The 13,926-nt window shown below is 43.6% G+C and overlaps 1 protein-coding gene across 1 annotated transcript in view; it reads right to left on the reverse strand.

The window, feature by feature from the left end:
- LOC124047691 (whirlin-like) overlaps window positions 1-13,532 on the reverse strand; it is a 150,594-nt gene extending 137,062 nt beyond the window's left edge. Inside the window, exon 1 of the mRNA XM_046367999.1 lies at window positions 12,029-13,532. Coding sequence (XP_046223955.1) covers window positions 12,029-12,742 — 714 coding nt within the window. The 5' untranslated portion in view covers window positions 12,743-13,532. The remainder of the gene's footprint in view (window positions 1-12,028) is intronic.
- Between the last annotated feature and the right edge of the window lie 394 nt (window positions 13,533-13,926).

The raw sequence follows: 13,926 nt of genomic DNA on the forward strand, positions 1-13,926 counted from the left end.
ATTTACCACATGTGGACACCAATCAAATTGTAGAAACATCTCAAGGATGATTATTGGAATCAGGATGCAATAGAAACAGGATGTAAAGGGAAACCAGCCGCAGGCTACCCAGTGACGCGAGCCTACCAGATGGGCTAAATGCCTTTAATGCTCGCTTCGAGGCAAGCAACACTGAAGCATGCATGAGAGTAACTGCTGTTCGAGACGACTGTGTGATCATGCTCTCTTTAGCCAATGTGAGAAAGACCATTAAACAGGTCAACATTCAAAAGGCCACAGGACGGATTACCAGGACCTGTGCTCAGAGCATGCGCGGACCAACTGGCAAGTGTCTTCACTGATATTTTAATACCTACATGTTTCAAGCAGACCATCATTTACATTTAGCATTTTTTTACTTTGGTTTATGGTTGGTTGTTGGTTAAGGGCTTCTAAGTAAGCATTTCATGGTAATGTTTACACCTATGGAAAAATAGAAGGGGTCTGAATACTTTCCGAATGCACTGTATGTACTGTATCATTGTGGCCAAAATGTCACCCTATTCCTTATGTAATGGAGCATAAGGCTCTTGTCAAAGGGTAGTGCATTATATGGACTAGGGTGCCAGTTCGGAAGCCAACAGAGGGACCATATATCTGGCTTTAATGGCTATGCTGTGGCTGTGACCCGGTGCTCTGAATGACACCTGGGTCAGTTGTGTGACTGTCATGATCTAACACAGATTCCCACATACATGCAAACATGCATGCATGCATGCAAGCACACATATGCACGACATTGCACGCCCATATGTAAACACATACCCACAGTCCAGATCCGATCGGACTCTCCAGTGGCCATGCAGAGGTCGGGTCACCGATATGTGTGTGAAGCAGGGTGGGGGTCAATTTGAATTGAAGTTAGTCAATTCCGCGAAGTAAACAAAAATTCCCATAATTAATCAAATGGAAACTATTTTAATTGATTTCTCAATAAACCGAGAAGTGGAAGCTACTTATTTCAAATGTTTTTTCTTCCATTTGAATTAACCCCAACCCTGGTGTGAAGGTCTGTGGACATGGTAAGCTAGGTGCAGCTAGACAACGGTTGCAAAAGTACAGTAACTTTCCCAAAATTGCTAGGTATTCCAGAAGTGTTCACACTGGAATTTGTGTGACCCTACACCAGACTGGTTTGCACATTATGGATTGGCCCTGTAGCGCTTGTCCCGTGCCAGAGCATTGATTAGAGTGTGTGACAACAACGACACAGACTCAAAACCGGAAGGGCAATGTAGCACAAATGACAACAGATGCTATTAAATGTTGTGTGGGGAATACACACCCAGATTACACAGAGACAAACCCACTGGATCAATTATCAATACTAGAGCAAGCCAGCAGCTATTGGCAGTCTCTAATATAGTCTAGAGCTGAAAGGTTCTGGCTGGGAGTGTTGTGTGGTTAAGAGCTGACACTGTTCCAGGAGCAATATGAAAAATACAAATCACAGAGGACAAATTCATCCAATGACCCCCAAAGCTTAATGGTTTGTACTCTCTCTATCACTTTCTTTCTCTTTCCCTCTTTTATAGACACGGATAATGAGGTAAGGGTTAGCTCTTGTTCAATAATTCAGACCCAGGTAACCCTGAGCAGAGGACACAGCCAATCAGACCTCCAAGGAGAGGGGACTAGGCACCCAGGCTCTCCCGTACGCTTTGAATTGATACTTTCCCAGATCACTCATTATCAATGCAAATGCAAACAGCTAGCAGTGGTACACAGAGCTCTTCAGCACAGTACAAGAAGGGCACATGTTCACTGTGTCTCTGTCTCTTTGCCTGCTCAAATGTGTGTGTGTGTGTGTGTGTGTGTGTGTGTGTGTGTGTGTGTGTGTGTGTGTGTGTGTGTGTGTGTGTGTGTGTGTGTGTGTGTGTGTGTGTGTGTGTGTGTGTGTGTGTGTGTGTGTGTGTGTGTGTGTGTGTGTGTGTGTGTGTGTGTGTGTGTGTGTGTGTGTGTGTGTGTGTGTGTGTCCAGGGTCATGTGATGTGGGAGAGAGGAGGCTCGAGGCTGACGTGTATCAGATGACCCAGAGAGAGACAGAGCTCCTCCCAGGGGAACTTGGGGATAACTTCATTATCTGGATAATATATATATATCCCTACATACATTAGTAGGATCTTAATTTGACAGCAAGAAAATAATCCTGCTGCAACAGGAAATGTAAATTATTGTGTGGATTATAATAAATTGACAATTTTGTAGGGGTTGATCCATTTTTAGTTAGGGGCAAATCAAGTCTAACATTTGAAGGTGGAAATTAATAACTTTAGAAGTGTTATTCAAACCTTAAATACATTTCCTAAAACAACAGGGTGATCAAATTATAATCCTACATCTGTAGGGCACTGACCTATGAACCCTGGTCAAAAGTAGTGCACTATATAGGGAATAGGGTGCCACTTGGGATGCATACAAAGACAACGTTTTCATACTATCATGCTCTGTAGATATATCCTTGTTGTAGCTATAGGACAAATCATTATCTATTGACACCATTACACAGTTTGATGACTGGATTAGTAGAATCGAATAGACCAATTAGCGCACTATGTCATGCCAGACTCAACAATGCATGCAGTTGAACATAGGTCTTCCTTTTGTCCAGGTGGGAAAGGACAGTGTGGAGTGCAATAGAGATTGCATCATTTGTGGATCTGTGCGGTTTGCAAATTGGAGTGGGTCTAGGGTTTATGGGAGAATGGTGTTGATATGAGTGATAATTTCATGGCTACAGACATGAGTGCTACAGGTTGGTAGTCATTTAGGCAGGTTACCTTAGTGTTCTTGTGCACAGGGACTATGGTGGTCTGCTTGAAATACGTTGGTATTACAGACTCGGTCAGGGAGAGGTTAAAAATGTCAGTGAAGACACTTACCAGTTTGTCTGCGCATGCTTTTAGTACACGTCCTGTTAATCCATCTGGCCCAGCGGCCTTGTGAATGTTGACTTGTTTAAAGGTCTTACTTACATTGGCTGCGGAGAGCGTGATCACACAGTCATCCGAAACAGCTGACGCTCCTGCATGTTTCAGTGTTACTTGTCTCGAAGCGAGCGTAGAAGTTATTTAGCTTGTCTGGTAGGTTTGTGTCACAGCTCCTGCATGTTTCAATGTTACTTGTCTCGAAGCGAGCATAGAAGTTATTTAGCTTGTCTAGTAGGTTTGTGTCACTGGACAGCTCTCGGCTGTGCTTCCCTTTGTAGTTGTAATAGTTTGCAGGACCTGCCACATCGGGCGAGCTATTTGATAGTTCGTCGGAGGGCATAGTGGGATTTCTTATAAGCTTCCGGGGTTAGAGTCCCGCTCATTGAAAGTGGCAGCTCTACCCTTTAGCTCAGTGCGAATGTTACCTGTTGGGGTATGTACGTACAGTCACTGTGGGGACGACGTCCTCGATGCACTTATAACTATCTAACTACCTCAGCTGGCATGCCTGCTGGCAATGTTGGTAGACTTTAAATTGACTAAATAAGACATTAATTTCCATCTTTTACACCGATTTTAGCAGAGATGCAGAGAAGCATATTTAGTTTCCCCCCCAAGAAGATGGAAACAGGCACCTCGAGGTATGCAAAAAATAAACACTTTTTTAATAGAATTAAGCACAATGATTATGGCTTGAGATTGCAGGAAATTTAATTTTGCAAGTGTTTTGAAAAATTCTAAATTCTCCAACTTGCTGACGGGGAATAAAGGAAAAATAATAAGCAATATATTGTAATAACTTGATGTTCCTAAACGGACTTCCTACAGTCACTGACATTCAATGGGCATCGCACATTGCGTCCAAAACTTTTCAGAGAAGCTGCATGGACAAAAATAATGTCCAATGTAAAGAAAAAACTGCTGCTCGTGATATTTTAATAAAACACTGGTTAGGCTACTGATTAGGCTACTGTGCGCCTCCGCTGGCAAAATCGAAGCCATAACCAATTGCATTACCGCTTTAACCAGCTTTCTGTGAGTCTTAAAAATCGCCAGTAGCGCTGCTTGAAATTGGCACATTTAGCACTCGTGTTTTAAAGACACACCCAGAGTTGGAAAATACCAGAGCGCTGGCTTTTACAAGTCAAATTTTCCAAAGAGTGTACATTCGACACTAGTAACGCATTAACGCCAGCCGAAAATAGAGACCTGGGTCCTGTAACTAGGGCCCTGGGGCTTTTTCTGTTCATGTCTTGTGGTTAGGAACACTTCTGGTCCTGAATATGAGTATACCACAGTGAAACATCAGAGAACTTTCCAGGAAGTCATATCCCTTAACATTCTTCCATTCCTATACCATTCTGCAACTCTATCAAATCCCCCCTCTTTCTATCTCTCTCTCTTCCTACACTGGAGGGAAATTGTTAGCTGGCGGCACACATTAGGCTGTGAGCAGCAGCAGTGACTGTGTGTGTGAGAGAGTGAGAGGGAGAGAGAGAAAGAGGGAGATACTGTATGTTTGTTTGAACTTCTCAAACCAAAATGATTTTCTCTCTGCATGTTTCAGTGTGATACTCTTGAAAAGCCCCTGATGCGCTCCTCTTTCTTCCTCTCTCATCCTCAGAGAGAAAAAAACAGATCATCAACACACCAGCCAATGTGGTCTTCCTTTCCTCTGCAGGATAACTAAGGCACAAGTGTGTGTGTGTGTGTGTGTGTGTGTGTGTGTGTGTGTGTGTGTGTGTGTGTGTGTGTGTGTGTGTGTGTGTGTGTGTGTGTGTGTGTGTGTGTGTGTGTGTGTGTGTGTGTGTGTGTGTGTGTGTGTGTGTGTGTGTGTGTGTGTGTGTGTGTGTGTGTGTGTGTGTGTGTGTGCGTGCGTGCGTGTGTGTGTGTCAGCACGCCTGTATAAATCCCAATCCTATATCAAACAAACACCTGCCAAAAGCCACTGAACTAAAAAATGGGCCCTGGTCAGATGTAGTGCACTAAATAGGAAATAGGGTTCCATTTGGGATGCAGATGAAGTATTAAAGCTGCAAGTTCCAGACCAGCGTTCCCTTTGTCTGAGTTTAGCCCTAAATTCTCATGGTGTCAACTAAACCATGTACCACCCAGACAACTTAACTGCCACTTTAATCGTGCTCCTAATACAGTCTCCATTGAAATCAATGTCAGTACTGTAAAAGTGAACCGACCCGGACACTAACAGAATGAGTGATATTTCTGCACATATCTGACCACAGCTCTGGGCAGTGAATATAGGATATTATTGGCTAGTTAAGCAACACTCTGCCAGCAGAGAACAAGTGAGAACAGGTGATGGATTCGAGACATGTTGGTCATGAACCAAACCTTCCCTGCAGTCCATTGTAAAATAATTACACAGACACAATGGAGTCCCTTTAGCAGGGTAGGTGTGGAAGACCCCAGGAGAGACTGGGGTGAACACAAACAGTGCTTTGAGACAGACAGGGGGTGAAAAAAGTTGACAGAGAAAAGCCCAGTCTGACAGTGTTCTTTTTGTGTGTGTGTGGGTGAGTGTGAGTGCGTACGTGACCGATATATGCCCAGGGAGAATGTATACTAAGCATAACGCAGCAGCATAAAAGGGGGAAAAAACATATCATATCAACAAAGACAGTACCATTGCCAGAAAGAGACACTGTGTTTTCTGTTCATGATAATGAAATATAGAAAGATGAGTTTGAGTATGAGCGCCAACAAAAACATGAGAAAGAGTGGAAGGATGATGGCTTAAAGATTGTGTGAAGGATAGCCTCATCTTCTCCCCTGGCTGTCAAGGCATACATTGTGGTCAGTGAGACGGATGTGACTTTTCTGCATCCCAAATGCCACCCTATTCCCAATAGAGCCATGGTCAAAAGTAGTGCACTACATAGGGAATAGGGTACCATTTGGGATGAAATCTTCATTCTACTCTCCTTGTTCTTCATCTACGCCGGTAAACATTTCAATATTAATCACACCGGAGCACAGTCAATCTGAGGCAAGAGGAATTAGTCTCCGCTTGCATAATTAAAGCATTTGATAAATAATTCACTTCATAATTAAAAAAGGGAATGGAATCAAGAGAAAACAGCAGACCCCACCTGGCCTCAGCACTTAGTACAGGCCTCTGTTTTCTTTCTGAGCCATCTGTGTGGAGAGGACATTACAAATCAGACCCCCTTGTCATTACAAACGTGGGTTGACCCTACTTTTAAACAACAAATGGTGAGCCAAAAAACCCTGGCCCAGACCACAACTATTTCGGGCAGAAAACATAGGGGTGTCACGGCTGTTTGAAGGAGAGGACCAAGGTGCAGCGTGGTGAGCGTACATGATCTTTTAATGGTCAAAAATGACGCCGACAAAACAATAAACAATACAAAAACAAACCGTGAAGCTCAAAGGCAAAGTGTCATAAACAAAGTCAACTTCCCATCAAGACAGGTGGGAAAAAAGGCACCTAAGTATGGTTCCCAATCAGAGACAACGATAGACAGCTGTCCCTGATTGAGCACCATACCCGGTCAAAACGTAAGAGATAGAAAATCATAGAAACACAACACATAGAAATGCCCACCCCAACGCACGCCGTGACCAAACCAAAATAGAGAGCTAAAAAGGATCTCCAATGTCAGGGCGTGACAAGGGGTTGTTGAGCTGCAGCCAAAGTTTATTTTGGTAAATCATTATCTGTTGCCCAAGAGACTGCAATTTGTTGCAAAGGTCCACCGTTTAAAGTGCTTAAAATGTTTAAGTTACCTGTCTAAAACACCCCTCTCCCATGTGGAGAATACATCGAGCAGAAGTGTAAAGATAAACAGCACTGAGCTCTGTTAATCAGGATAGGAGTCCCGCTAGTGGTGAAACTTGTGCGCAATTCAAATAAATAAATCATAAATATTATGGATTTTAAACATTTAGGTACATAGAAGTTTCTTATATCGGCTGAAAGCTTAAATTCCTGTTAATCTAAAAGCACTGTACGATTTACTGTACAGTGGGGCAAAAAAGTATTTAGTCATCCACCAATTGTGCATGTTCTCCCACTGAAAAAGATGAGACAGGCCTGTAATTTTCATCATAGGTACACTTCAACTATGACAGACAAAATGAGAAAAAAAATCCAGAAAATCACATTGTAGGATTTTTAATGAATTTATTTGCAAATTATGGTGGAAAATAAGTATTTGGTCAATAATAAAAGTTTATCTCAATACTTTGTTATATACCCTTTGTTGGAAATGACAGAGGTCAAACGTTTACTGTAAGTCTTCACAAGGTTTTCTGGCCCATTCCCCCATGCAGATCTCCTCTAGAGCAGTGATGTTTTGGGGCTGTTGCTGGGCAACATGGACTTTCAACTCCCTCCAAAGATTTTCTATGGTGTTGAGATCTGGAGACTGGCTAGGCCACTCCAGGACCTTGAAATGCTTCTTACGAAGCCACTCCTTCGTTGCCCGGGCGGTGTGTTTGGGATAATTGTCATGCTGAAAGACCCAGCCACGTTTCATCTTCAATGCCCTGTGCTGATGGAAGGAGGTTTTCACTCAAAATCTCACGATACATGACCCGATTCATTCTTTCCTTTACACGGATCAGTCGTCCTGGTCCCTTTGCAGAAAAACAGCCCCAAAGCATGATGTTTCCACCCCCATGCTTCACATTAGGTATGGTGTTCTTTGGATGCAACTCAGCATTCTTTGTCCTCCAAATATGATGAGTTGAGTTTTTACCAAAAAGTTATATTTTGGTTTCATCTGACCATATGACATTCTCCCAATGTTCTTCTGGATCATCCAAATGCTCTCTAGCAAACTTCAGACGGGCCTGGACATGTACTGGCTTAATCAGGGGGACATGTCTGGCACTGCAGGATTTGAGTCCCTGGCGGCATAGTGTGTTACTGATGGTAGGCTTTGTTACTTTGGTCCCGGCTCTCTGCAGGTCATTCATTAGGTCCCCCTGTATGGTTCTGGGATTTTTGCTCACCGTTCTTGTGATCATTTTAACCCCACGGGGTGAGATCGTGCGTGGAGCCCCAGATTGAGGGAGATTATCAGTGGTCTTGTATGTCTTCCATTTCCTAATAATTGCTCCCACAGTTGATTTCTTCAAACCAAGCTGCTTACCTATTACAGATTCAGTCTTCCCAGCCTGATGCAGGTCTACAATTTTGTTTCTGGTGTCCTTTGACAGCTCTTTGGTCTTGGCCATAGTGGAGTTTGGAGTGTGACTGTTGTGGACAGGTGTCTTTTATACTGATAACAAGTTCAAACAGGTGCCATTAATACAGGTAACGAGTGTAGAACAGAGGAGCCTCTTAAAGAAGAAGTTACAGGTCTGTGAGAGCCAGAAATCTTGCTTGTTTGTAGGTGACCAAATACTTATTTTCCACCATAATTTGCAAACTAATTCATTAAAAATCCTACAATGTTATTTTCTGGATTTTTTTTCTCATTTCGTCTGTCATAGTTGAAGTGTAAAATTACAGGCCTCTCTCATCGTTTTAAGTGGGAGAACTTGCACAATTGGTGGCTGACTAAATACTTTTTTGCCCCACTGTAGCTATGACAGCGAAAAATGCCATGCGATTGCCTGAGGATGGCAACCCACATCAAAATATTTTTCCACCGGCACAGGTTTCATACATTCACATATAATTATAAAATATTCACTTACTTTTTAAAAATCTTCCTTTGATTTGTCATCCAAAGGGTCCCAGCTATAACATGTTGTGTCATTTTGTTAGATAAAATCCTTCTTTATATCCCAAAAAGTCTGTTTAGTTGGCGCCATCGATTTGAGTAATCCACTTGTTCAATTTACAGAGAAAGGAATACAAAAATCTACCCTTAAACTTTGTTTCAACAAGTCAAAATCTGATTCTATTTACTCCTCAGATACCCTAAAATGTAATCAAACAATAATATTTATTTCAAAAGTAGTATGTTCAATAGGAAACTGATTTTAGCAGGTGCGTGATGTCTTCATGGCGCGTGCAAACACAAATTTCCAAGACTGTGTCCCTTTACTAAAACTGGTATTTCTTATTCGTTTTTGAAGTTACAAGCCTGAAACCTTGAACATAGACTGCTGACACCCTGTGGAAGCCATATGAATTCCAATGAGCTAATTTTCAAAATGACCTTTCTCTTGCCTTTCTAAGAGGATGATCTCTCTCTCAAAAACATTCTGGTTGGTTTATCTTTGTATTTTCTCCTACCATATCTAGTGTGTATTCTCCTACATTATTTTAACATTTCCACAAACTTCAAAGTGTTATCTTTCCAATGGTATCAATTATATGCATATCCTGGCTTCAGGGCCTGAGCTACAGACGGTGGAGAAAGAAAGAGGCCTAGCCCTAAGAAGTTTTAAGCTATAACCACTCAGTATGACCCTATAGTGTAGCCTGAGCTATGAGGAATAGTCAACAGAAGTACTCTAAAAGTCTCATAAGAAATACATAGTCAACATGTTGCTCTTTGAACCTCTGGACACAGAAAGAAGAAGGAAGAGAAATACAGGAGTGCTTCCCCCAGCCATCCACACACAGGCAGCTCAGACAGCAGCACAAGTCCTAGTGGAGTTTGTTTTTCAGCTGCAAGAAACATTAGCATATCATGCTCAGTGACTGGTATGAACTCAATTTACCGAGTCAGATAGCTACCTGTTCATTCCTAAACAGCAAAAGAGTGAGCTGCCTTTGGACCCTCTGCCTAGTCCTCTTCCCAATCTCTCTTCTTCTGGCCATTCCTCTGCTGGGCACCACACCACCTCAGACCTCAGCCCAACCCAGAGAGCCTGCACTCAATTCTCTCCATATTGTAATCCTCAAGGAGCTGTCAGCCTTGCAGGGACCAGCTGCCCATCACAAGCTGTGTTGGCACCAAGAGAGGGAGAGGGAGAAAAGAGAGAGGGAGAAAAGAGAGAGAGAGAGAGAGAGAGAGAGAGAGAGAGAGGGAGAGAGGGAGAGAGGGAGAGACTGTAGAGAGGGAGAGACTAGCAAAACCAAAGGGAAGGTAATTTAATCTCCTGCCTCCTCTGTTTCACAGACTCAGAGACTCAGATCAATCTGATTAAGCGGTAGGTAGACAGACGTCTCTCTCTGCATCTCTCTGCTGCAACCGATTGGACGTGGCCCCAGGAGGGCAAGATTTATGACCCTGTTCCCGTCACGGTGCTGGTCCTCGCCGCCAAGCATGTCATGGAAAAGATTATCCTAAAAAAGCTCTAAGTGCTGACTGTGGGGCACACCCTGGCACAGGATCCAGGAAGAAGAGCCAAGACAGGCTCTTAGGAGACTGGTCAGCTAAAGAGCTTCAGGGGAAGTTTCAAACAAAGTGGAGCATAGGAGAGCTGGTAGAGGTAGGATGTACAGTGGGAGTAAACATATTGTAAACGAGCAATGCTTCTGTAAATCTATGAAGTTCTGCTTGAAAGTATTTCCTCTGTCTGTCTGTCTGTCTGTCTGTCTGTCTGTCTGTCTGTCTGTCTGTCTGTCTGTCTGTCTGTCTGTCTGTCTGTCTGTCTGTCTGTCTGTCTGTCTGTCTGTCTGTCTGTCTGTCTGTCTGTCTGTCTGTCTGTCTGTCTGTCTGTCTGTCTGTCTGTCTGTCTGTCTGTCTGTCTGTCTGTCTGTCTGTCTGTCTGTCTGTCTGTCTGTCTGTCTGTCTGTCTGGCTGTCTGTCAAAGAGAGGAGAGGGAGAGAGAGAGCGAGAGGGAGAAAGAGGCCACCGTAGGCCACAAAATGAGGTGGAAACCGGGTTACACTTCCTAATCTCCTGCCAAATGTATGACCATATTAGAGACATATATTTGCCTCAGACTACACAGACCCACAAAGAAAATTAAAAACAAATCAAATTTTGTTAAACTCCCATATATTTTGGGTGAAATACCACAGTGTGTCAACACAGCAGCAAGATGTGTGACCTGTTGCCACCCACAAGAAAATGGCAACCAGTGAAGAACAAACACCACTGTAAATACAACCCATATTTATGTTTATTTATTTTCACTTTTGTACTTTAACCATTTGAATATCATTAAAAACACTGTACATAGCCATAATATAACATTTGAAATGTCTCTATTCCTTTACAACTTTTGTTAGTGTAATGTTTACTGTTTATTTTTGATTGTTTATTTAACTTTTGTTTATTATCTATTTCACCTGCCCTTTGAATTGGAGACCGAGACAGAGAGAGACCGAGAGAGAGTTACCATAGAGGACTTACGATTCAGCACCATGGACAGCACAACTAGCACCATTCGCCGCGGTAGATGCGATCCATACTATTCAACACCATGGACAGCGCTCAACACCTCATCAACACGGTACTCTTGTTTTATCAGACATATCTAATGGATAAATTACTATATAAATATGCTCTTATCTTATCAGTTAATAAGTCTATTATATAGCCGTTTTGAGGCAAAGATTCAAAGACATTTGTTTACCAACAACCTTTTCGGTACAATTTCAATTGACACAAAAAAATACTACTGATTATGGGAGACATGAGTCGACCATGGACAGCCTAGTTGACAGTGTTCAATTACAAGGTTCCGGTGCTACACCAGGCGGCACAATAACCGGCCTGTGACTACAAGTCAACCGCTACAGGGCTTACATGAACCAATTCCTCTCGATAAACGAAAGTTATAAATCATTGCCTGTTTGCTCCAGGGGTAATTTCAGCCACCGTGGCCAAATACATGATTAACCACGGATAGGGGGCCTGATTACATCAGGGAGATGGGGATTTGGGGTCAGAGGCGCAGGCCCGTGTAAACGACGCACATCAATCTGCCATTGGCACATTTGGAGCCACTGGCTCCGGATCCATGCGTTGGTTGCATGGCCTTGGCTTGCCCATGGGTGCATTATATTTCTCTACGTGTAGGCTCGTGACCCTGGCGACTGGTGAGGGTAGTTACTTCTTGTAGGCCTGTGTATTAACTCTATACTGTGCTATCTTAAGTGCCATACATTGCTTGGCTGAAACGTGACAGCCAATAAACAAACACACACACACACACACACTTACCTTCACCGCTTCAGCGTGCGTGACTTTATCGAACACTGTGCTGTTGACTTTCATAATCTGATCGCCAATCCTCAGTCCCTCTTTCTCGGCCAGGGATCCTGGCTCCACCAGAGACACATAGATTCCGACCCCGTGCTCTGAGCCGCCGCGGATACTGAAACCCAAGCCCTCGTTGCTCTTGTGCCGTTTCAGGGTCACCTGTCGGACCTCTCCTGGAGGCTCGTGCAAGAAGCTTCTCCCGAGCAGCGGTACGAGGGGAGCTGTCCCATCACTGCAGGTGCTGAAACTATCCGGGGAGCTGCGCAGCGCAACCTGAGATCCGGGGGGAGTTGGACTCGCACTGGAACCTTCGCCCACCGCTTCGGCGCTCCCATTTCTGGCAAGTAAATCCGATTTCAAGTAAAGGCCCTCCGAGGTGTACTGGTCAAACAAAAGCTGGTCAGAGCGTGGAATGACCAGCCGTAGCATGGGCAGAAGTTGGCGTTTGCTGGGCGCATTGAGAATGACTTTGAGGGTTTGAACCAGGTCGTAGACATTACGCTTGGAGTGGTACACGTTGAGGCAGTGAATGAATTGCTCCCGCTCCAAGTCGTTAAGCAGCAGGTTGAGAGCGTTGTGCAGCTTCTTGACGTTGGCTGACAGCGTGCGGGCACTCGAGGCCACAGAGTTGGCCGAGGAGGAGTTGAGCGACATGTGCTCTAGATCCGTGCTCATCCTAGACGTGTGACTGGGTCACAGAGCCACGCTGGAGCAGGGAGACATGAGTCATTAGGCCGAGAGCGCTGGGCTGTGCTCCTTTAAAACGGAGCCTGGCATAGCGTTTTGTGCAGGACGTCCACTCCACTAATATACATATTGGCTAGGTCTGAGGCTGAGGACTGTCTAACACAACCGGCTGAATTACAACAGTCTTTGATCGCATCCTCGAGCAATAACTAAAACAACGTTTCAATGTTAGAATTTCAAACACAAATTCTATAACATTTTTATACGATTTTCAGTTTAATAATAGCCTATGATATGAACTTCAGTACTCCGTTTGGCTAATCAACAGTCAAAAAGGCACATGAAATAGACTAAAGCACATAGAAGAAACATTTCATAGCCTTGGTCTTGTTTGCGTGTATTAAGGTCGCGAGCTGCTTCTCAGGTATCCACATATATCACCTCGTCAACAGGCACAAGAAGCTCGAGCGCCAAAAGAATACGGCTACTACAAATTAATATCAAGTGATAAACGTACTACTATATGAACACAATATTCGGAAAATAATACCCAAGACGTTCCAAGACAATATGAACTTCGGAGACCGAAGTTCATATTGTGGAGTTGTTTTATCCCTTGCAAATATATCCAGCCGGAGCTTTAAACGTGTTCCAAATAACGCAAAGATAATTAAGCCATTTTCAAGTAAAGTTAATGTTTCCCCTGGTAGCTTTTGGTTTATATAACTATTTACTTGATTCCAGCCGTGCGTTGACAGTCGGCAGTTGTCTCCGCAAGATTCCCGACCAGCTGCTAAATGCTGCTGTACTGTCTGGGGTCTCGCTCCCTCCCTCCAATCGCTTGTCAGAAGGAAATGACGCAGCCGATCGTGTGGAACGAATACGTTGCTTGGTAACCAACAACACACCCTCGTGGGAACCACCAAGTGCAGCAATAACTCTAATTTGCAAAAACCTGCGTGGGGTTATTTTTAGTTTGATTGAAAATGTTAACATTCGAAGCTCACTACAGAATCACGCAACCGTTATGCACGCACACTCAGGTGCATGCATAATAATAAGGACGAAAATATACATGGCATCAATATCCAGTGAGTGAGAAAATTCTGCTTCAATTGGCTTTACCACAGAGATCATATGTAATTATATAGCCTTTAGTACACAGACAATGT

The sequence above is a fragment of the Oncorhynchus gorbuscha genome, linkage group LG11, assembly GCF_021184085.1.
Source record: "Oncorhynchus gorbuscha isolate QuinsamMale2020 ecotype Even-year linkage group LG11, OgorEven_v1.0, whole genome shotgun sequence".
Taxonomy (NCBI): Eukaryota; Metazoa; Chordata; class Actinopteri; order Salmoniformes; family Salmonidae; genus Oncorhynchus; species Oncorhynchus gorbuscha.